The sequence below is a fragment of the Cebus imitator genome, unplaced genomic scaffold, assembly GCF_001604975.1.
Source record: "Cebus imitator isolate Cc_AM_T3 unplaced genomic scaffold, Cebus_imitator-1.0 Scaffold106, whole genome shotgun sequence".
In the NCBI taxonomy this organism is placed as follows: domain Eukaryota; kingdom Metazoa; phylum Chordata; class Mammalia; order Primates; family Cebidae; genus Cebus; species Cebus imitator.
Window position 1 is genome coordinate 22,819 of NW_016107421.1, and position 23,246 is coordinate 46,064.

Below are 23,246 nucleotides of genomic sequence, written 5' to 3' on the forward strand. Positions count from 1 at the left end.
TTGCCCAGGTCACGTTCTGTTGCCCACAGTGAAGTGCAGTGGTGTGATCATAGCTCACTGCAGCCTAGAACTTCTTGGTTGAAGCTATCTCTAGAGTAGCTGCAACTACAAGCATATACCGCTATGCATCACTAATTAAAAAAAAAAAAAATTTGTAGAGTCAGGGTCTTTGCTGGTCCAATGGTAGTGGGTTATCAGAACTTATTAACATTATTAGTGTCACTGAAGTTATTATACAAATCCCCACTGCTAAATTTGACTTTTTTTATAAAAGGAAAAAAAATTCAAAATATGTAGAGTGTATAGAGATGGGGTCTTGCTATATTGCCCAGGCTGGTCTTGAATTCCTGGCCTCAAACAATCCTCCTGCCTTGGCCTCCCAAAGTGCTAGAATTATTGGCAGGAGCTACCACACCTGGCCTCCTACATTTGAAAAGAATATATATTTCTCAATTATTGAGTGTAGTGTTTCATGAATGACAGTTAGGTCAGAGTGGTTGATAGCATCAGTATTTTATATCATTACTTAATTTTTACCTAGTTGTTATATTGATTCCTGAGAGAGATGCTAATTTTTTTTTTTTAATTAGCCATGCATTTGCATCTTAGCAAACCAGATGCTAAAATCTGAAACTACAGTTTTTGATTTGTTCATTTCTCCCTTTAGATGTTAGTATTTGCTCTTGTGTTTTGAGGCTCTGTTATTATTTGCACATACAGTTATATAGTTCTGTCTTCTTGGTGAAGCTTTTATTGTTATAAAATGTTCCTGTTTATCTCTGATTGTATTTCTTGTCTTAAAGTCTATTAAATTGATGTTAAGTTTGCCTTAACATCATTCTAGTTGTCGTTAGTGTTTTCATGGTATATATTTTTCCCTTACTCCATTTTTGTGTATATCTGATTATTTTTATAATTAAAAAAAAATTGTATAATGAACATTCTGAATGGTAGGTTATGAGATTATACATTCTGGTTTGTACCTTTAAAGAGAGAGTTTAGTTCTGGCTGACATTTACCTTGGTTAATTCAATCTTCAACATTGTGCCCCACTCATGGTAGAGTAGCAGAAATCTCTAATCTCTACTGAGTTCTTCTAGCTGCCGCTTTTGGCTTATCCTGAGGCCTACACCAGCCAAGGATTTCAGCAGATTTGGGGCTCATCTCTTTTCTGGTTCCCTTCCTTTTGATGATCCCCCCTCCAAATTTTCCCCCTAATTGTTTTTCTATCCCAGAACTCTTTCTTTTGACATCAGAATTGCTAGTAACGCTTTGAGCTCTTTGCTGGTGAATGGGGGAGTGCCCTTAGGTGAAATATAAGTAAAAATCCTACTTTTTGTTTGTTTGTTTGTTTGTTTGTTTGTTTTGGGATGAAGTCTCACGTTGTTGCCAGGCCAAAGTGCAGTGGCTCGATCTCGGCTCACTGCAACCTCCGCCTCCCGGGTTCAAGTGATTCTTCTGCCTCAGCCTCCCAAGCAGCTGGGATTACAGGCACATGCCAACATGCCCAGCTAATTTTTTGCATTTTTAGTAGAGATGGGGTTTCACCATGTTGGCCAGGATGGTCTCTATCTCTTGACTTTGTAATTCGCCCGCCTCAGCCTCCCAAAGTGCTGGGATTATAGGCATGAGCCACTATGCCTAGCCACATGTATTTTTTTAAAGGTATGCTTTTTTGATTAATAGACGGTTGGCGGGGAGGGAAGGTAGACTCTTTGATTTCTCTCTAGTGTTTGTTTGTTTGTTTGTTTTTATTGACAGCATCTCACTCTGTCGGCCAGGCTGGAGTACAGTGGTATGATCATAACTCACTACAGCCTTGAACTCCTGGGCTCAATGATCCTCCTGTCTCAGCCTCTCAAGTAGCTGGGACTACAGGCACATGCCCCATGCATAGCTAATTTCTACTTTATTTTTTTGGAGACAGGGATCTCACCATATTGCCCAGTCTGGTCTCAAATTCCTAGCCTCATGTGATCCCCTTGCCTCAGCTTCCTTAGTAGGTGGGATTACAGGCAGAAGCCACTGGGCCTGGCTCAGTATACCTGTTCTTTTTTTCGTTTTTAGTTCTTTCATATTTTGTTCGGCTTTTATAATTATATGTGGGACAGGTGGTCCAACCATGGTACTCTGTCATTACAAGAAACTAGAACCCCCAAATCATTTTATTTTAGTGTTAAAGAACATAGTTTTTTTTTATTGGTAGATTTTATTTTTAGAAGAGGGTTAGACTTTCAGAGAAACTGGGAATATAATACACAGAGCCTTCATATTTCCCCTTGCTTACAGTTTCCCCTGCTATTAATATCTTACATGAGTGTGATACATTTGTTACAACTAATAAACCAGCACTGATCCATTATTATTAAACATCCATTGTTTATTGAGATTTTTAAAGATTTTCCCTAATGTCCTTTTTCTGTTCCAGGATTCCATTCAGAATATCATATTAGCTGGGCACAGTGGCTCTCATTTGTAATCCCCATGACTCAGGAGGCTGAGGCAGGAGGATCACTTGAGGCCAGGAGTTTGAGAACATTCTGAGTAACATAGCGAAACCCTGTCTCTACAAAAAAACAATAATGATAATAACTTGTAAAAAAGGAGAATATCATATTGCATTTAGCTCTCATGTCTCTTTAGGCCCTTCTTGGCTATGACAGTTTCTTAAGTCTTTCCTTGTTTTTGATGACTTCGTTAGTTTTAAGAAATACTGACAGTTTTAAGAAATAATATTATAGGGTACCCCTTGATTGGAATTTATCTGAAGTTTTTCTCATGAATAGACTGGATTATGGGTATTTGGGAGGAAGATCACAGAGGCAAAGTGGCATTCTCACCGCATCAAATCAACAGGTACATATTGCCAGCGTGGTTCGGGACTACTGATGTAGACCTCGATCACTTCTTGGCTGAAGTAGTGTTTGTCAGGTTTCTCCACTGTTAGTCACTTTCCCCCTTACTACTGTAAGTAGTACTGCAAGTCAGTACGATACTGACTCTTTGGAAGTCACTCTGTGCAATCCACACTTCAGAATGTAGAGTTTTGCTTGCTTTTGCCTGCATTCTAAATTGAAATTTTTTTCGGAAACCTGAATTCTATTAGAGATAGATAGCTTCCAAGTTAGATTGCGTGTTGATTCATTCTTTGGTTTATTCATTTAACAGTTAACATGTTTAGTTAATGTACTATTTGCCAGTTATTGTGCTTGTTTTCTGGTGGAGTATAAGACAATTAGGAAATAGTTTCTGTCCTCAAGAAGCACAGTCTATGTATGTGATAAATATATAAGAAGTAAGCGTCATCATTAGGATACTTTTGGCCCCAAAATCAAAATACCCACCTAAGATGGCTTAAATAATAAATGACATTGTTGCCTTACACTTTAAGAGGTCTGCCCATTAGCCTGTTATACACTTGCTTCAGTGAATGGCATTAAGGATTTACGGCCTTTGCATACTCCTTCTCTACCATTTCCTGGTGTGTTGACTTTTGAGTTCAGATATTTTACGTCATGGTTAAGAGTTTTGGATATCACACTGTGTGCAACCTATATCCAAATAGGGAATGGCCTTTCTCTCATGCTTTCTTCCTTTTATCTGGGAAGAATTTCTTCCTTAGAGGTCTCCCAGTAGTCATCTCTTTGGATCACTTGGCTACCCCCTAGTTACATTGGAAGCTTAAAAGCAAAATCTGACATTTTAAACCTCTGACGTGGCAGGAGGCTTTGTCTGCAAGGAAGAAGCCTGACAAAGACGTGGAAAGTAGCTGCCACAGGTGTACTAGAAGCAAATAGATAAAGACAGGGTATAGTTGACCTTAATCAAAAGGCAAAGGTAAAGTCTGCCTCCTAAAGGCTAGGTGAGTCTCTGATTGGCTGACTTCTGTCTGACCGAAGACTGACGTTTTAGAGTATGAAGTAGAGGAATGTGATATGGATAAGACAAAGCATTACAGGTACAGCAGGCCGACTGCAAAGGTGAAGGGAATTTCTTAACAGTGAAATGAGTTTTGGAGGGCACAATGGAATGCTTTTGAGGGAAGGAAGCAGAAGGAAAATGAGCCCAGGTGAGGGCAAAGGTAGTAGATGGTGGAGGATTGATTGAGGAGAGATGTTCTGACGGGCCCATGGCCCACAAGGGGCAAGAGCCTAGGATGGAATTCAGCGGTCTTGGAAAGTTGCTTTGGTTCCAGAACTGGCTGATGCTGTCATGTCAGTCAGAATCCTTATAGGACGTTGGTAGCTCTTAGCACTCAGCACCCTGAAAGGCTTGCTCACCTCAAATGTTGGAGCAGTGTTTCCAGGAGACTTGCCTGCAGTTGATGGTGAGCTGCTTTGAGATTAGGGCTTTCACCACACATGTTTAAAGTGGCAGTCCTTTAATAAAAAATTCATCCTGTAAGCATGCCAGGCCTTTGTGGCTACTAGAAGTTATTTTAAAAGAAAAGTTACTTTTATGTTGCATCATCATAAACAGTTTCTGCTTTCTCTGTCATTTCTATAGCCATTTGACAGAAGCCTTCAAAAGTGAGTCAGATTTTTCCTCCCACAATTAATAAAATTTTTCTCTCTTTAATTTTTCCTTCTGGAAAGGAAGAGGAGGCTGCAAAATGGGCCCGGGAAGAAGAAGAAGCCCAGCGTCGATTAGAGGAGAACCGGCTGCGAATGGAAGAGGAGGCAGCCAGGCTCCGGCATGAGGAGGAGGAACGGAAGAGGAAGGAGCTGGAGGTTCAGCGGCAGAAGGAGTTAATGCGCCAGAGGCAGCAGCAGCAAGAGGCTCTTCGGAGGTTGCAGCAGCAGCAGCAGCAACAGCAGCTGGCACAGATGAAGGTAAAGCCCTAGGCATCAACCTTAGGAGCTCCTTGCTAACCTTCTTTAGTTAGGTGGGTCCTGGCTGTACCAGTAGCAGTAAAACTGTACTTTCTTTCTTTTTTTAATAATAAAATATTTTAAATTATTTGTTTTTGAGACTGGGTCCTACTCCTCTTGCCCAGGCTGGAGTGCAGTGGCGTGATCTCGGTTCACTGTAACCTTGACTTCCTGGGCAGCTCATGTGATCCTCCCACTTCAGCCTCCCTAGTAGCGGAGACTACAGGCGCACGCCACCATGTCCGGCTAGTTTTTTATATTTTCAGTAGGGATGGTGTTTCACCATGTTGCCTAGGCTGGTCTTGAACTTCTGGGATCATCAACAAGATATATAATACACAGACTTTGTATTAGGCATTTAAATGAGTGAACAAGAGAATCGAACATGAGCAGCAATGTAGGCAAAACAAGTAAATCTGTTTGGTTTGTAAATTTAACGTGGCTCAGTAAACACTGGAGTGTGTATTCTGTAACAGTTCAGCACTGCTGAGGCAAAGATAAATGAAACAAGGCAGTTGACCCCAGAGAGTTCACAAAAATGTAGGCACATAAATATTCGGATGTGTAAATGGGAACTAGAACATAGGGCTTGAAACAGAGTTGGCCATGGGCATTTATTGAAAGTTACATTAAGAGGTGATATACACAAAGTGTTGTTTTAAAGAGGATTCAAAGCATTTTTTTTTTTTTTAAATAAGGAGAAAGTGAATACTGGGAGCCCAGTTAAGAGGCTATGTTGGTGATGGTATGAATGAACAGGAGAGACCAGCAGGAGGGAGCTGGCCTGATAGCAGTCAGCAAGACTTAATAACTGGAGCTGAGGGAGGAAGGCAGAAGCTGGGGTGCCTCCTAGAGTAAGTTTCAGTGACTGAGAAGATAGTAGAACTGTTGATGAAATTGGAGTAATTGGGAAGGGAGGAACAGATTTATGGCAGGTTCTGTATACCTTCCTGCTGGATCTGCAGTAAGCAGTAAGGTTTAGTGTCCCCTGTCTTCAAGGAGCTCACAGGGTAGACATCTAAACAGAAAGTAGAATATAGTGTGGTGAGGGTAGTGGGAGAGGTGGCATGGAGTCAGTCATTCTGAGTTCAGTCACTTGGGAACTTATTAGACATGCAGATTCCCACCCCAGACCTATTGAATCAGAACCTCTAGGGGTGGAACTGAGCAATCTTGTATTTAAACAAACTCTGCAAGGGATTCTGTTGCTCTCTAAAACATGAGAACCACTATCCGTCTGGGAAGTTTGGAAAGGCTTCTTGAAAAAAAGGTAACTTCCAAACTGAGTCCGGCTTTCAGCATTTTTACTATGACGTGTCTGTTTGTGGATCTCCTTGTGTTTAATCTACTCAGAATTGATGGTTCTTCCTGGATGTGTAGATTAATGTTTTTCCATAAACCGGAGAAATTTTTAGTCATTATTTCTTCAATTGTATGTTCTGTTCCTTTCTCGCTCTCCTTCAGGCACTTGAGTAATGCTTATACTTCGTGTACCTAATGGTGTCTCATTTCTCTAAGGCTCTCTTTAATTTTCTTCGTGTTTTTCTCTCTGTTCTTTGTGCAATTTGTATTGATCTTTCTTTCTTTCTTTTGCCAGTTCAGATGTACTGTAGTGTACCTCTAGTGATTTTTTTTTAATTAAAATTTTTTTACAAATATTTAGGGCATAGAAGTGTAGGTTTCTTAATTGCATATATTGCATGGTGATGAAGGCTGGGCTTTTCACGTATTTATCTCCTAAATAGTGAGCGTTGTACCCAGTAGGTGATTCTTCAACCCTTACTCACCTCCTGTTCTCCCACCTTTTGGGGTCTCTAGTGTCCTTTATTCCACTTTGTATGCCTGTATGTAGCCATCGTTTAGCCCCCACTTATAAGTGAGAGCATGCAGTATTTGACTTTCTGTTTCTGAGTTATTTTACTTAGGATGATAGCCTCCAGTTCCATCTGTGTTGCTGTGAAAGACATGATTTCATTCTTTTTTGTGACTGGTAGCATTCCATGCTTTATATAAACACCACATTTTCTTTATCTAGTCCTCCATTGATGGGCAGAGTTTTTAATTGCAGTTATTATACTTTTTTAGTCCAGAATTTCCTTTTGGTTTTTTAAAATATAACATCTATCTCTTTATCAGTATTCTTTATTCGGTGTGACACTGTCATCATACCTACCTTCCTTTACCACTTTAGTCATAGCTTCCTTAGGTTCTCTGAACAACTTTTATAAATCTGACATCTTCTTCACTCTCACAGGCAGTTTTTGTTGCCTGCTTTTTTCCCCAGTGTATGGGTTATACTTTCCTGTTTCTTGCATGTCTCATAATTTTTTATTGGCATCTGGACTTTTTGATAATGTCTTGTAGCAACTCTGAGTATCTCTATCTGCCCCTCCCAGCTTGATCTTCTTACTTGTTTGTTTTGTGGCTGAGTGGATTATTTTAGTGGAGTCTTAACTCCCTCCTCCACCCCCTGACCATGTGAAGCCTTTGCTGTTGCCCATGTTGGGGGTACAGCATTGGGTGTACCCAGAGTGACTCTGAGGTAACAGTGGGTTTGGCAGGGCTCTCTTTGACTGTCTTTTCCACACTCAGCTGTTTTACTCTACTTACTGCTAGCTGAGCTCTGTTGTTCTTAACCCGTTTCCTTTTGCCCTGAGAATATCCCTGGAGGTGCATGCAGTTGCTGCGCTGACCTCAAGATGACTCGGATTATAGTCCTAACCTTACTCCTAAATGCTTTTCAGAGAATTACATCAAAACAGCACTGATGCAATTGCGACAACTTGTTGGAACAGAAAACAGATGCCAAATGATCTGGAAAAAAAAAACTGCGAGTTATCTCTGGGTAAACGCTGCAGCTGCACGCACTGCCAGCAAATATTATTGGGGCAAATGGGAAATGGATGGGTGCAGTGGCTCCTGCCTGTAATCCCAGCACTTTGGGAGGCGGAGATGGGTGGATTGCTTGAGTTCAGGAATTCAGGACCAGCCTAGGCAACATGGTGAAACTGTATCTCTACAAAAGAAAAAAAAATACAAAATATTATCCAGGCGTGGTGATGCATGCCTGTGGTCCTAGCTACCCAGGAGGCTACGGTGGGAAGATGGTTTGAGTCTGGGAGGTGGAGGTGGGTGGCAGAGTGAGACTCCATCTCCTACCCTCCCACACACCCCCAAAAAAATGTGCCCCAGGACTTACATTGACAGACTGATCCAGTTAAATTCAGGCTTCTTTGAAGAAATAGTTCTTGAAGTCTATATGTAAGATTTGTTCTGACCCCGGGGGGATTCCTTCCAGTTTTCTTTAACCAGTTCTCTCAGATAAGGTAGCAGCCTCCTACAGTTTAGCCTGTATCTCCTATGAATCTACCAGTCTTCCTCCCAATTGCCTTTTATCCCATCTTCTGTTTCTGAAAGCACTATTAGTATCTGTTGCAAATGAAATCAGTTCCTTTGGGAAGAAACCTGAAGCTCTCTGTTTTCTGCCTGTTTCCTACACTCCTACCCTCAGACAAAAATCTCTCAGTCAGCTCTGGACATGGGCACAATGGTCTGCTTTCCTCTAACATTTGTTGAAGGGTGGACAGAATAGTAGCCTCAGGTCTTCTTGGCTTGCCTCTCTTGGTGGCTTGGCCCGGCCAGCTGCATCGGCAATCTGTGCCCTAGTGTTGGTATTGCTGTGGTCAACAGTTTCCATCCTACCAGTGGGGCTGGGCACAAGAAGAAAGCCTCCAGATCTATTGCACTTGTTTGGAACTGAGCCTTTGCCACAGGTAACTGTCACCAGGGTGAGACACACTGATGTGCTTTTTCCAGGAAGAAATCCTGCTGACTGGTGGCTGAGAGGAGAAGGGAGCCGTGTTTTGACTGTACCAGTCCAGAGTGGAGTTTCTGTCTCATTAAGCTGGAAGGAGAGAAGGAGAGAATAGGTCTTGGTTTAAGTATTACCAGCTCTTGCTGTTCTTACTGAGTTTTAGAAAATATTCTTGAATAAACTTTTTTTTAAAATTTGCTGTATACCCTTAGGAGTATTTCCAGAAACTTTATTTATTTATTTATTTTTGAGACTTCATTTATATATTTAAGACTTTGTTTTTTTTGAGGGTCTGGCTCTGTCACCCAGTTTGGAGTGCAGTGACACAATATCGGCCCACTGCAGCCTTCACCTCCTGAGTTCAAGGGGTTCTCCTGCCTCAGCCTCACAAGTAGCTGGATTACAGGTGTGTGCCACCACACCCAGCTACTTTTTTTGTACTTTTAGTAGGGATGGGGTTTTGCCATGTTTGCCAGGCTGATCTCAAACTCCTGACCACCTGGGCCTCCCAAGTGCTGGGATAATAGGTGTGAGCCACTGCTCCCAGCCAGAGATTTTAAATTATTATTTAAAAAATGATCTTTGACTGGGCACAGTGGCTCACGCCTATAATCCCATCACTTTGGGAAGCCAAGGCAGTTAGATCATGAGGTCAGGCGTTCGAGACCAGCCTGACCAACATGGTGAAGCCCCTCTCCCCCGTCTCTACTAAAATTACAGGAGGTTGCACAGTAAGCTGAGATCGCACCATTGCACTCCAGCCTGGATGACAGAGCGAGACTCTGTCTCAAAAAAAAAAAAAGAAAAAAAAAAAGGTCTTTACCAGTTTTGCCAGGGAGCAGGTCCACGCAGCTCCTCATGCTGTCACCCGACAGTGAAACACAGTTATTTCTTAAAGCAAAACCAGTGTTGAAATGTAAGGTAGCAATGTCAGGGCAGAACAAGAAGAGTATAGTTTTAAAAATCAATGAAGGATATTAGGGGATATTAGGCATTCAGGAGTCACAGAATGTGCTAAATTTTCTATTTGCTTTTGATTTGGCAAAGGTTTGTTCTGAGAAGGATGACTGACACACTGCAGTTCTCTGAGTGGGCATTACCGTATAGGGTGTTGGTTGGGCTGGTAAGTGTCATGTGGCAATGTTGAAAGATCTCTGGGATATTATTTCCTATGTACAAAGAAGACTTCAGGAAAAGTCTTTGGTCTGCAGTTACCCTAGAGAGCAGACCTATGGAATATAGACTATATATGCATATGTATGTGTGTGTATAGATAGAGAAATAGAGAGTTGGTCCAGGGAGGAGAGAAAGAATAAATATATTTTGGCACAGCAATAGAAAGATTCTAGAGGTGCCTATGAGGATAGTTGGCCATTTCTGAAGGCATTGCCTCTATTCCCAATGCTGGTTGAGGTCTGCAGAAGTGGGCTGGAGATTATTTCCTGGTTACAGTGAAGTGAAATGTCTACTGTGATTTTAGACAGCATCAGTGGTTACTGGCTGCATCAGAATGATTAAAATATGCTGATTCTCCTGCCTTCCTTTCTGATCTTCTCATCTTCTGGTGCAGTAGAGCCAGGGCTATTCGTCCCTTCAGGCTATGCTGCCGGTTTGAGATCTACTGCCTTACTTGATCTTAATGGTGCCTTCAAATGAGTCATTTCCTATGTAGAAAAAGTTAATTTTGCTCAGTTTTGCCTGTCAACACCTCCCTACCCAGTCTTTGTTAGCTTCCCTCTGCATCCTCTACTCCCCCGGGGCAGGTGCATTTTTTGAGAGAAATGTTGTTATCTGTCATATTGGCCAAAAAATGTTGTGGGTTGATTATGTTTAGTAGTGTTAAAGACATTCATTTGAAGAGCTATTTGACAATATCAGTGATGGTTTAAACTATTTATACCTTTTATCCTGTAAGTATCCACTCTTACAGATGACTACTGTAGGTCCATTCTTTTGGGAGACTATTTGGCATTTTACTTGTTTTGATCTATGTTCCTGTATTGTTTTTGTTAAATATATTTTGTAAGTCTGGTTAGGTTTCTTTTTTACTGTGTTTGCTTGTTTGATTTCTCAGTATTAAAAGTGTATTATTTTTCTGGCCACAAGGAACAAGGGATTCTCTGAGAATAACCAGGCTTTGAGAATACTGAAATATTCAGGACCCAGAAATTTATACTCGTTATTTTAGTCATAATCTTAAGGAAAAGGAAGAATAAAATTATTGATTAAAAGCAGCTTACCGCTTATGACTAGAAGCTGCAGCCTGGTTAACAGTGACCCCTTTCCATAAAGGCTGATCAAGGACTATGCCAGCATCTCTCATGAGCTGCCTCCCATGGTGATCCCCTCAGAAATCGTGTCCTTAAGCCTTTCACTGGACAGCAGCGGATCATGTCCTTTGTTACTTTTGTCAGTTAAAAAATTCTTAAGCCAAGTTAGTGATTCTTTTGTTTACTCCTCTTTATATATATTGTATATTGCTGTGTATGTCAGTACCAGATGTAACAAACTTGTCACCAAGTGGTAGATCAAATATAAGTGTGTATGTATATTATAAGTTGTTTTAAAATAAACCTAGGTTTGGAGCAGTGACAACTTAAGCAAAAGAAGCTAACTGAGAGGATGGTAAGTAAAAGCAGCGAGGAAGGAAATTTGAATTGAATGTGGTAAATGGAGTTGAACGAAATGCAGATATTCTGGCTGTACATAATGCATTATTGCTTCTTTGTTTTCTGTACACATTTCTTCATGAACTTTTTTTTTTTTTTTTAAGCTTCCCTCTTCTTCAACGTGGGGCCAGCAGTCCAATACAACAGCATGTCAGTCCCAGGCCACCCTGTCGTTGGCAGAAATCCAAAAACTAGAAGAAGAACGAGAACGGCAGCTTCGAGAAGAGGTAAAATTTTCAAGTAAAAGGGATCTAGTCAAGCAGTGTTCCAGAATGTCTAGTGTGATTATTGGTTAGTGGTCCTAGTGTGTTCCACCATGTCTGGCTTATGTTTAAAAATTTTTTTGTAGGGACAGGTCTTACTACGTTACCCAGGCTGGCCGCCTCAGACTCCTGAGCTCATGTGATCCTCCCACCTTGGCCTCCCAAAGTGTTGGGATTACAGGCATGGGCCACTGTGTCCTTCCCTTTTTATCATTTCTTTCTTTTTTGGGGAGGGGGGGAACGGAGTTTTCGCTCTTGTTACCCAGGCTGGAGTGCAATGGCGCGATCTCAGCTCACTGCAACCTCTGCCTCCTGGGTTCAAGCAGTTCTCCCGCCTCAGCCTCCTGAGTACCTGGGACTACAGGCACGCACCACCATGCCCAGCTAATTTTTGTATTTTTAGTAGAGACGGGGTTTCACCATGTTGACTAGGATGGTCTCGACCGATTGACCTCATGATCCACCCGTCTCGGCCTCTTAAAGTGCTGGGATTATAGGCGTGAGCCACTGCGCCTGGCCCTTTTTTTTATCATTTCTGTGGGGCATCTTCTCAATTTTACCTCTGGTCCTTCTATTGGGCTTATCCCAGCTTCTCTCCTTAGAGACAGGGTCTTGCTCTGTCACCCAGGCTAGAGCACAGTGGCGTGATGGCAGCTCACTGTAACCTTGAACTCCTGAGCTCATGTGATTCTCCTGCCTAGGCTTCCCAAAATGTTGAGTATTACAGGCCTGAGCCACTGTACCCAGCCCTGCTGAGCTATTAACATAAGGTCTGTGAGTCCTTATTTTGTTCTTTAAGTATTTTTTATGGCCTTTCAATCTTCTTTCATTGAATGCACCACCTTACCTCTCTAAGGATATTAATACTGATAGCTTCTTAAAAAGCCAACTCCTATTTTCCCATTGTCTTATATCTATTTCTGCTGAATTTTGTATTTTTGTTTGTTTTGGTCTTTGGCTTTTATCTTAGAAGTTTGTGTCAAATGTTTGGTAATTCTAGGCTGTTTGTTTATAAATAAGGCACTCAAAAGCCGATTGGAGGTTCTGGTATGTACAGCACCTTGGTGGGCTTTCCCATAATAGCTTCTGGCTGAGTTGTTCTTTTGGAGACTTCCACCCCCAAACCCCTAGTTTGTTGGCACCTACCTATAGGTGTGTTCTCTTGTGCTGGTTGGCTTTGCCATAGGATAATGTGCCAGTCTGGTTTGGCTTCTCCAGACAGGGAATGTTCAGTTTTCTGCTGTGGTGCAGGAGAGAATTGTCTGACTGCATAGAGTACAGGAGGCAGTCTGGAGTCTTACTGCTTCTTTTTACAGACTTTCAGTCAGTCTTCCTCTGTTTGAGAAACTCAGCACCTCCAGTTCCTGAGCTTTCTGTATGAATCTGCCTGTTTCTGAGCTCCTTTAGGGTTCTCATTATTTATCTGCTTTCAGATTTAAAAAAAATCTATTCTGTTTTCTTTGTCCTTATGGGTTTATGCCATGTATATATACAATCTGTCATTTTGGTGGAGGCTTTAGGAAGTAAACGTGTTTCATTTCTGTGCTTAACCAAAGGCCTTCTTAATTTTTAAGAAGTAATTCTGAGGCCGGGCACAGTGACTCTCACCTGTAATCCCAGCACTTTGGGAACGCAAGACAGGTGGATCGCTTGAGGCCAGGAGTTCGAAACCAGCCTGGCCAATATAGTGAAACCCCATCTCTACTAAAAGTACAAAAAAATTAGCCAGACATGGCTTGAACCTGGGAGGCGAGGTTGCAATGAACTGAGATTGTGCCACTGTACTCCAGCCTGAACGAAAAAGTGAGACTCCATCTCAACAACAACAAAAAAAGAAGTAATTTTGCATTTGCTGTTCTCATTCTCCTTTTTAATACTGTTAGCACTTTACATTTTTATTTGCAACAGCAGAATTAATCCCATCAAGTTAATTTTATGTAGCTACTATGTATTTGCATTCCATTTAGTAGACTGGATATTTATAACTATGTTCTAAAAACAGGAATCCTCAGCTAGCTTCTGTTTTTATGCAACAGCAAAGGCGCCAGCAGAGGGAGTTGATGAAAGCTCTCCAGCAGCAGCAGCAGCAGCAACAGCAGAAACTCTCAGGTTGGGGAAATGTCAGCAAACCTTCAGGTACCACGAAATCTCTTCTGGAGATTCAGCAGGAAGAAGCCAGGCAAATGCAAAAGCAGCAGCAGCAGCAGCAGCACCAGCAACCAAACAGAGCTCGTAACAATACGGTGTGTGCATTTTCCTAAGCTGTCATTGTATGGACTAGTTTTATCTTTTCTGTCTTCTTATCTTTTTAACATTATTAACAATAATAATTTTTCTCTTTTCTTTAACAGCATTCCAATCTGCACACCAGCATTGGGAATTCTGTTTGGGGCTCTATAAATACTGGTCCTCCTAACCAGTGGGCATCTGACCTAGTCAGTAGTATTTGGAGTAATGCTGACACTAAAAACTCCAACATGGGATTCTGGGATGATGCAGTGAAAGAGGTGGGACCTAGGAATTCAACAAATAAAAATAAAAACAACGCCAGTCTCAGGTAGGGCTCAAAATGACCACACCTGTGCACCTTGGTTGGTTGGGAGGTGGGGATGGAGGAAGTGGGGTGTTGGGTAGGCAGTGAAAGGTAGTTATTTAGTTTTTACTTACTGTTTTAATCTGTGTTCAAGCGCTTCCAGTCATAATTATGGTGATTGTTTTCTTCCCCATAGACACAAACTTATATTATTTCTTGGGGCTCCTTCTGCTGAGCACTTATTCTGTTGCATAGTACATGGTAACCACTTAATAATTATTAGAAATAGTATAATGTTTTTGTTGTGGTGTTGAACATTTCTCCAACATATTCTCTAGATGCCTTAGCATTTTTCCTAAATTTGTATTTTTAAGTGATGTATACTATTAATGTGAGTATTATAAAAACACTTCTGTAATGACCTTAAACCTATTTTTTATAAGTTAGTTACATTTTCATCTTCATCTTTCTTTCCTCAGTATACAGTGTTATTGAATGAGCATGGGTTTTAGTGTTAAGTACATGAACTCAAATCCCAGCACTACCACTTATTAGCTGTGTGACCTTGGGCAAGAGGGAACCTCTTTGGGCCTCAGTTCCCTCGTCGGTAAAATGAAGATAATAATAACAACTTCATGCATGTAATTGTAAAGATTAAATGAATACATGATAAGTAGTAAGTGCCTGGCACATAGTAACTACTTAATAAATGGTAGTGTTGTCAGATTGTTTCTTCTTGATTTAGGGCCTAATATATTATGAATAGGACAATTAATTTGTTAGTTTATGAGCATCTTTGCCAGGCACTGTGCTCCAGGCCTTTTCATACACTATCTTTATTACTTATGATAACCCAAAAAAGTGTTAGTACCATTTTACAAGGTAAGGAGACTGAGGCTTAGTAAAATTAAACAACCTACCCTAAGGATACATAGGAAGAATTTCATCATTTTTTCTAAATAGAAGCCCTGTATCCACAAATAAGGATATATTAGTTGAGGCTAGATTTTAAGGGTATATCCAATCCAAATATTTGAATTTTTTTTCATTTTTGGAGCCAAGCATTGGATTACTGGACATCCAGCCAGTATTGCCAAGACATTATCTATTTATGGTGTTGTACTATAATCATATAGTAACAGTTTCTGGGAATATAATATCGCCCTATTGTTTTGCTTTAGTAAATCTGTAGGTGTGTCTAACCGGCAGAATAAGAAAGTAGAAGAAGAAGAAAAGTTGCTGAAGCTCTTTCAGGGAGTAAATAAAGCCCAAGATGGATTTACCCAGTGGTGTGAACAGATGCTTCATGCCCTTAATACGGCAAATAACTTGGATGGTAAGAATTGGGGAGGGAAACCCAGCATGTGGAATGACAGAGCAGGACCCACAGAGAGGCTGGCAAATTGGAACGATGGGCCCAAAGTCAGAAGATGAAATCTAAGGAGGTCAACCCCTGCGCCTACCGTAAGAACTTGACTCTTTAATAGTATTACTTGTGAGAAAAGTCCAGTAATACTAAGCTCAAATAGGTTATTGATGGTTGTTAAAAAGTAAATGCCATCTTAGACTACCTTAATGATACACAGGACAGAGGAGGTCATAGTTCCATACTGTTCATTTTATGAGAGACATTGCCAGCTATGTCAAGTTAAAAAAAAAAAAAAAGTAACTGTCATGTTGGGAACAAAGGTCAACCTGGACAAGTGATGGCTGAGGTGATGTGACATCATTCCCTTTCTACCTTTGGGGGAGGGAGTGGGAATTGTGATAAAGCAAGTACACTTATTTTGTGTGGGACAAAACTAGGACCAATGTGCGGAAGTGAAAAGGCTTTGGCACAGTTTAGAGAAAAACTTGCTCATGGTTAACTGTTCACAGACCTATCTCCCATCCCTGAATGTTTGAAGAGAGACTGGTCAACATGTCAGGATTCCCATAACTGATAGGCTAAATTGAACTAGTCCACCTCTGACATCCTGTCTAAAGCGAAGTATCTGTGAAAAACAGCAGTAAAGGAATTAAGGGGTTCCTTTGCAGCATTGTAACACTATCTAATGGTTTAAAAATCTACAGAGAAAACAATTTTAAATAACAGTAATGGCTGCCATGCATTAAGCACCTACCATGTGCTAGGCACTCTTTTGGGGTTAACATGTAGTATCCCAGTTATTTGATGTTTGCGGTAATTTTTAAAGATACCTTTATAAGGTAGGTAATATTATCCCCATTTTATAAATTAGGAAACAGAGGCTCAGAATGGTTAAATAACTCATCAAGGTCACACAGCCAGCAAATTTCAGAGTCAGGTTTTAAATCCATGTTTGTCTAACTCTGATGCTCATGCTTTTCTCCTATATCACACACTGCTTACATTTTCCATTTGATTTCTCTCTAAAAAATCTCAGTGGGTTGAAAGTTCCAGGAGGATATAGCTATTTTCTTTAGTATATGTTGTAGTGCCTGGCACACTTCATAGGAGTTAATAAATATTGATTGAATTTGGCGATTCTTCAGGAGAGAAAGAATGAATCCCCAAATTACTTCAGCCTTAGTCAAGTAACTGTTTTGGTCAATATAGCATTCAGTGAAATTAAGCATATGATACGGGCATTGTGATGATAGTGGTTTTTTTTTTTTTTTTTTTTTTCATTTCTGTAAGGTAGTTTAAAGCATATTTAAACACAATTACTGCATACTTATCAAGTTTCTGTCATTAATGTCTGATTAGGTGCAAAGATGTATTAAAAATGGAGACTGATTTTTGTATGTTATCTTTCATTATTTCTTTGTTACTCTTGTCTTCTCCCCTCCCATTTTGCAGTTCCCACATTTGTTTCTTTCCTGAAAGAAGTAGAATCTCCTTATGAGGTCCATGATTATATCAGGGCCTATTTGGGAGATACTTCTGAGGCCAAGGAGTTTGCCAAGCAGTTCCTTGAGCGTCGTGCCAAACAGAAAGCCAACCAGCAGCGTCAGCAGCAGCAGCAGCAGCAGCAGCAGCAGCAGCAGCAGCCACCGCCACAGCCGCAGCAGCCGCAGCAGGTATAAAGTAGCATAGTGTATGAAGTACCTCTGAGGATTAATACCTTTAAATGTTGAGTAACCAGAGAAATGAAAATTAATGCAAAGGTACCATTTTTGTGTATCCAATAACCATGCTTTAAAAAATGCGTAGACTTCATGTTTTCAAATTACATGTCCAGGTACCTTAGTGTATCTCTCAGATAACAAGTACAATTATTCATTTTAACACTGGCTTTACCAGTTCCATTTTTCTTGATTTGTATATGTGTCATTTTTAGATTGCAAATTCCAACATGTCAAACCCATAGATCTGGTTTTGAAAAGTTAAAACTTGGCCAGGTGCGATGGCTCATACCTGTAATTTCAGCACTTTGGGAGGCTGAGGTGCACAGATCACCTGAGTTTGGGAGCTTGAGGCCAGCCTGACCAACATGGGGAAGCCCTGTCTCTACTGAAAATACAAAATTAGCCAGGCATGGTGGCTCATGCCTGTAATCCCAGCTACTCGGGAGGCTGAGGCAAGAGAATCACTTCGACCCGGGAGGCGGAGGTTACGGCGAGCCAAGATCGCGCCATTGCACTCCAGCCTGGGCAACAAGAGCAAAACTCCATCTCAAAAAAAAAAAAAAGAAAAGTTAAAACTTAAGACGTTGAATTCTCCAGTGTTCAGGATGCACTGTACTTAGTACTGACAACACTGCAGCATGCCAGATAGTTCATGTTGCTGTTGGGGTTGTAAAAGATACAGCAGGGATTCTCATTATTCACAGTAGTTATATTCTATAAAGTCCCCACGAACTTTACAAGTTTACAGAAGTTCATGGGGACTTTACAGAATATGACTACTGTGAATTATGAGAGCAAATACTGAACAGAAAATATAAATGAAATTTGAGCAAATACTGACCTCCTAGGAGTTATACCGGGTTAGGTTCCCATAAACTTCTAGTCAAAACACTTTTGTCACCCGATTATTATATAACCTTGTTTTATGTGGGTGTCTTTTTAAAGACACCTCATTTAATATGTGTTGATTCACTAACATTGAACTCATAACCAATAGCTCTATTATTCATGCCCAAATGAAGCTTATCTAGCGTACATATTTTCTTCCTAAGGCACCTCCCAGCCTTCCTGTGCTTAGGAACACCAACCAGTTATTCAGCACTATAGTTGAGGGCCACTTTAAACAGTGAAATCCCATGGCTCACGCCTCTAATCCCAGCACTTTGGGAGGCCGAGGCAGGTGGATCATGAAGTCAGGAGTTCAAGACCAGCATGGCCAGGCATGGTGGCACATACCTGTAGTCCCAGCTGCTTGGGAGGCCAAGGCAGGAGAATTGCTTGAACCCGGGAGGCAAAGGTTGCAGTGAGCCGAGATCGCGCCACTACACTCCAGCCTGGGTGACAGAGCAAGACTCTAAAAAAAGGAAAAAAAGTGAAATTATTAACAAAAAGCAAAAAAATTAGGAAAATATGGCACTAAATAGACCACAAAAAGGATACTTGCTGACAGTATTGAGAACTATAACAAGAAGGTATTGTTTCCTTGTTCTACCTTGACTGGGAATATATGCCTTTAGCATATATTTTTGCTCTGAGTATGTGCATTTCCAGAATGACCATAAAAGCACTACAGGTATTCATTTTGGGGTTATAAATATGTTTTAACAAGTAGGTGAATTCACAAATACAGAATCTGTGAGGCTCAATTGTATAAGTTTTCTGAAAGACAAGTTGGTAAGGCTCATGGAAGGGCTTAAAGATATTCGTATCCTTTACTCTAATTATTATTCTAGAGATAATCAGTATTCATTATGGGTCAATTCCAAGGATGTAGATGATAACAGAGAAGTACAAGGCATTTAACATTCAACTGGGTAATGGGCTAACAGGCATAAATTGAAGGAAAGTGAAAGATGTAAACACTGGAACACTAGGAAAAATATTTTAAAGAGAAGGCATCATATAGCAATACAGAAGGCTCTTTGTATTTGTGAAATGGCTCCTCTGTGGGCTAAAACAGTAAGGTGGAAGCCCAGCGAGCATGTGAATCCATGGGCCACACGCACACATACATCACACCAGGCTTGTCCTTCACAGAGCTTTTTCCACGCCTCCCTCACTACTACCACCTGTGCCTTAACTGGCTCTTTGAAACAGATCCCAAGTTAGAAGTGTGGCTCTAATAAGAGCCACAAGTAGGCATGAAGGGCTAATAGGCAATTTCGTATTGTAACCAGTTGGTAGAAATTATATAGACAATATTTTGGGGCCAGATCCCTTCTGGGATTGCTGATAGGAATAAGATACACAACTTTAACCTTGTTTGGTAATATGCCACCCCTATCCTGTCTGTCCTGGGGCATAGGAAACAAAGGACTTTCTGCTCTTGGTTAGGTGAGAGGTGTATATTGCTAGGGTACAGTAGTCTGCTCATGATTATTTGCTATATTCATGTCCTGGTGTTTGGTACAGACTACACATATAGTAGAGAATTTCTGCTGTCACAGCAGGGTGGAAACCAGAGTTACAGGAAAGGCTTTGTGGAGGCACAGAGCCTGAGTGGGATGTCTTGGTCTAAATAGAGGAAAATGGTGGCTCAGTGGCCTATTGCTTTTATTATTAGAACATGTGATAAGCTTTTTGTTTTTTCTGTTTTGAAGCTCATACTTGATAAGGTGAGGACAAGCCAAGCATTTTCCTAGGGTGAACCAAGTCTGAATCTGCTGCGTAATCTCAGTCATGTTGCTTATTTCACAGGACTCTGTGTGGGGGATGAACCACAGTACACTCCATTCAGTATTTCAAACCAGTCAAAGCAACAACCAACAATCCAATTTTGAGGCTGTGCAGAGTGGCAAGAAGAAGAAAAAGCAGAAGATGGTCCGAGCAGATCCCAGTTTATTAGGTGAGCACAGTCCTAAAGTCTCAGCTGTGTGTTGGAGGAGTGCAGGTGATAGCCATTATCCTGTGTGAGTTTCCATGAAGCATTGTTTTTCAAGAAGGGAAATGTTTCTTTTTATCAATAACTAATGTTTTAACTGGTTCAAAATAAGTAGCCAGTATTTACTGGGCATCTCAGTGCAGGAGCTATGCTTCATGTAATAACAACTTATACTGTATGGTGCTTTAAACTTTAAAGCATTGTTTTATATTTAATATGAGTTTCCCTGGAGGATCTTTAGTAATTTAATTGGAAAATTATGCTAATAATGGATGATACTAAAAGTATGTTAAAAAGCTTAAATGCTGATTTGTGTTGAAAGCAGACCATTAATCCAATCAGGTGCTCCAAGAAAAGAACCAGTATGTGTTCGTAATCACTCTGTGCATCATACAATTCTCAGAATTACTTTGCCTTATGAGGTGACATCCCAGTTTCACTAATAACGAGTAGACCAAGACTCAGAGATTCAGAACATTTCCCAGCATCGTGTAGCTTTCAGCTCTGGGAGGCTGAGATTTCAGAACAGGGCTGTTTTCGTTCCACCCTTCTCTGTTACCCATGGCTATTTTTGTCTAGCATTATGGACCATGCAGGGCAGGCTGGGCACAGTGGCTCACTCCTGTAATCCCAGCACTTTGGGAATCTGAGGTGGGTGGATCACTTGAGGCCAGGAGTTTGAGACCAGCTAGCGTGACATAGCGAGACCATATCGCTACAAAAAATTTTAAAAACAGCCAGGCATGGTGATGCACGCTGATAGTCACAGCTACTTGAGAGACTGAGGTATGGGGGATTCCTTTACCAGGAGTTAAAGGCGGCAGTGAGTTGTGATCTTGCCACTCCACTCTAGCTTCTTGGAAAAGCGGACATCTGAATTTGGGCTTTGAAAGAATGGCAGGAAGGATGGGGAATATTGTTTCAGGAATAACAAACAGTATAGGCTGCCCATGTTTTTTGCAACAGTGATGAAACTAACATTGTGGTGGTTTTTTTTTTTTTTCCTTCATTTTTTCAAGACAGTCTCACTCTTAGACTGGAATGCAGTGGCGTGATCTTGGCTTACTGCAACCTCTACCTCTTGGGTTCAAGCGATTCTCCTGCCTCAGCCTCCAGAGTAGCTGATACTACAGGCACACGCCGCCATGCCCAACTAATTTTTGTATTTTTAGTAGAGACAAGCCTTTGCCATGTTGGCCAGGCTGGTCTTGAACCCCTTACTTCAGGTGATCTGCCCACTTGGGCTTCCAAAGTGCTGGAATTAGAGGTGTGAACCACCATGCTTGGCCCTGAAATTATTTTCTATTTGTGAATGTTTTAGTTGCTATAAAACCGTGTTGTCTGTGATAGAATATGTTAGCAAAGATGGAAGTTCCTGATGTTGTCCTGTCACAAGGGCAGAACAGTGAGGAGGCTGCAGTATAGACCAGATGAAAGATACCACCAGTGACTTGGAATAGGGTTTTGGTAGCGGGGGTGAAAAGCAGTTAGATGGATTTTAGAAATGTCAGGGATAGAATTAGTTGGACAAGAAGAGTGGGAAGGTCTCAGGCTTGGAAAGCAGGATGGATGGATGGTGTTGCCATTTGCTGTGAAATGATAAGCAGCGGAACATGGAGCAGGCTGAGAGGAATGGGATGGTGTTTTGAGTGCTGACTGGGTTGCGTTTGACATCATGAAGTGCCTGAGAGCCCGCACAGTGAGAGGCAGGTGATAACTGTACTCTGCCCTGGTGGATCCTCTCTTTCCTTCAGAGCCTTCCTGCCCTGGTGAAATCAACATGACAGTAAAACCTAACTTATAGGACTGTCCTTTAGAATCAGTGCCTGAAGCCAGAAGTGGTGACTCATGTCTTTGGGAGGCTGAGGCAGGTGGATCACTGGAGGTCAGGAGTTCGAGACCAGCCTGGCCATCATGGTGAAACCCCGTCTTTACTAAAAATACAAAATAAGCTGGGCGTGGTGGTGGGCGCCTGTAATCCCAGCTACTTGGAAGGCTAAGGCAGGAGAATCACTTGAGCCTGGAAGGGAGAGGTTGCAGTGAGCTGAGATTGCGCCACTGCACTCCAGCCTATGCAACAGAGTGAGACTCCATCTCAAAAAATAATAATAATTTAAAAATAATAATAATGAAGAATTGGTGCCTAAAAGCTGGGTTTGGGAACTTGTAGGTCTGGCACAACTCTGTTTTCCTCTGCTTGTCTCAAAAGTTGATGTTAAGGGTAAATGGAGTGGCCTGAAATTTTATCCAATTTGGATGGAAATAGGTGAATAGATTTCAAAACATTGCTTAAATTATAAGTGTGAGTGCTAGCTAAGAAGCTTTGGGACTTGAGGGTAGGCTGTTAGGGAAAAAGTTACTCTGAAAATGAGGTCAGACCGTTTGGACTTAAATACTCCTTTGGATCCCATCTTCTATTATAGATCTAAGAAAGGAAGGGACTTAAGAAAACCTCACTACAAGGGAGTGGGAGATAGGTCATCCTAGGAATAGAGTTTAAGGAATCCATATACCTTGAAGGGGAAGAAAAGCAAACATTGAACAAAGTATTGAGGATACGCACTGAGGTGGGCTTTCACATGAACCGTTTCATGAAAATTACTGCTCACCTAAACCTCACTGTAGAAATTCCTCTCATAATTGCTCATTTTTGTCGTATAGTTACTCCTTTCATTTTCATTTATTATTTTTTAATTTGCACATTTAATATAATTTATATACTGAGAAAAAATTAATAACTATCCATTAGCTACACATTCCCCATGCATAAAATGCAAAAATAGGAAGTCTTTATTGAAAAAGCAGTCATTAATTGAAAGGAAACTTGCTTCTAAAATGAACCAGCAGAGGGGGCCACTGCCTCATTTTAATTGTCAGTATTCTTCAGTGCACTCTAGGCTTCCCGTTTTTTTTTTAATTGCATTTTAGGTTTTGGGGTACATGTGAAGAACATGCAAGATTGTTGCATAGGTACACACGTGGCAGTGTAATTTGCTGCCTTCCTCCCCTTCACCTATATCTGGCATTTCTCCCATGCTATCTCTCCCCAACTCCCCACCCCCTACTGTTCCTCCCCCATTTCCCCCCAACAGACCCCAGTGTGTAGTGCTCCCCTCCCTGTGCCC

The 23,246-nt window shown here is 41.1% G+C and overlaps 1 protein-coding gene across 1 annotated transcript in view; it reads left to right on the forward strand.

The window, feature by feature from the left end:
- Positions 1-23,246, forward strand: part of LOC108310617 (GRB10-interacting GYF protein 2) — a gene marked incomplete at its 5' end in the record, with an annotated part of 56,172 nt that overhangs the window by 21,184 nt on the left and 11,742 nt on the right. The window contains 7 exons of the mRNA XM_017537669.2: positions 4,596-4,832; positions 11,459-11,581; positions 13,654-13,860; positions 13,969-14,174; positions 15,332-15,486; positions 16,972-17,192; positions 19,938-20,085. Of these exons, the coding sequence (XP_017393158.1) occupies positions 4,596-4,832; positions 11,459-11,581; positions 13,654-13,860; positions 13,969-14,174; positions 15,332-15,486; positions 16,972-17,192; positions 19,938-20,085 (1,297 nt within the window). The remainder of the gene's footprint in view (positions 1-4,595; positions 4,833-11,458; positions 11,582-13,653; positions 13,861-13,968; positions 14,175-15,331; positions 15,487-16,971; positions 17,193-19,937; positions 20,086-23,246) is intronic.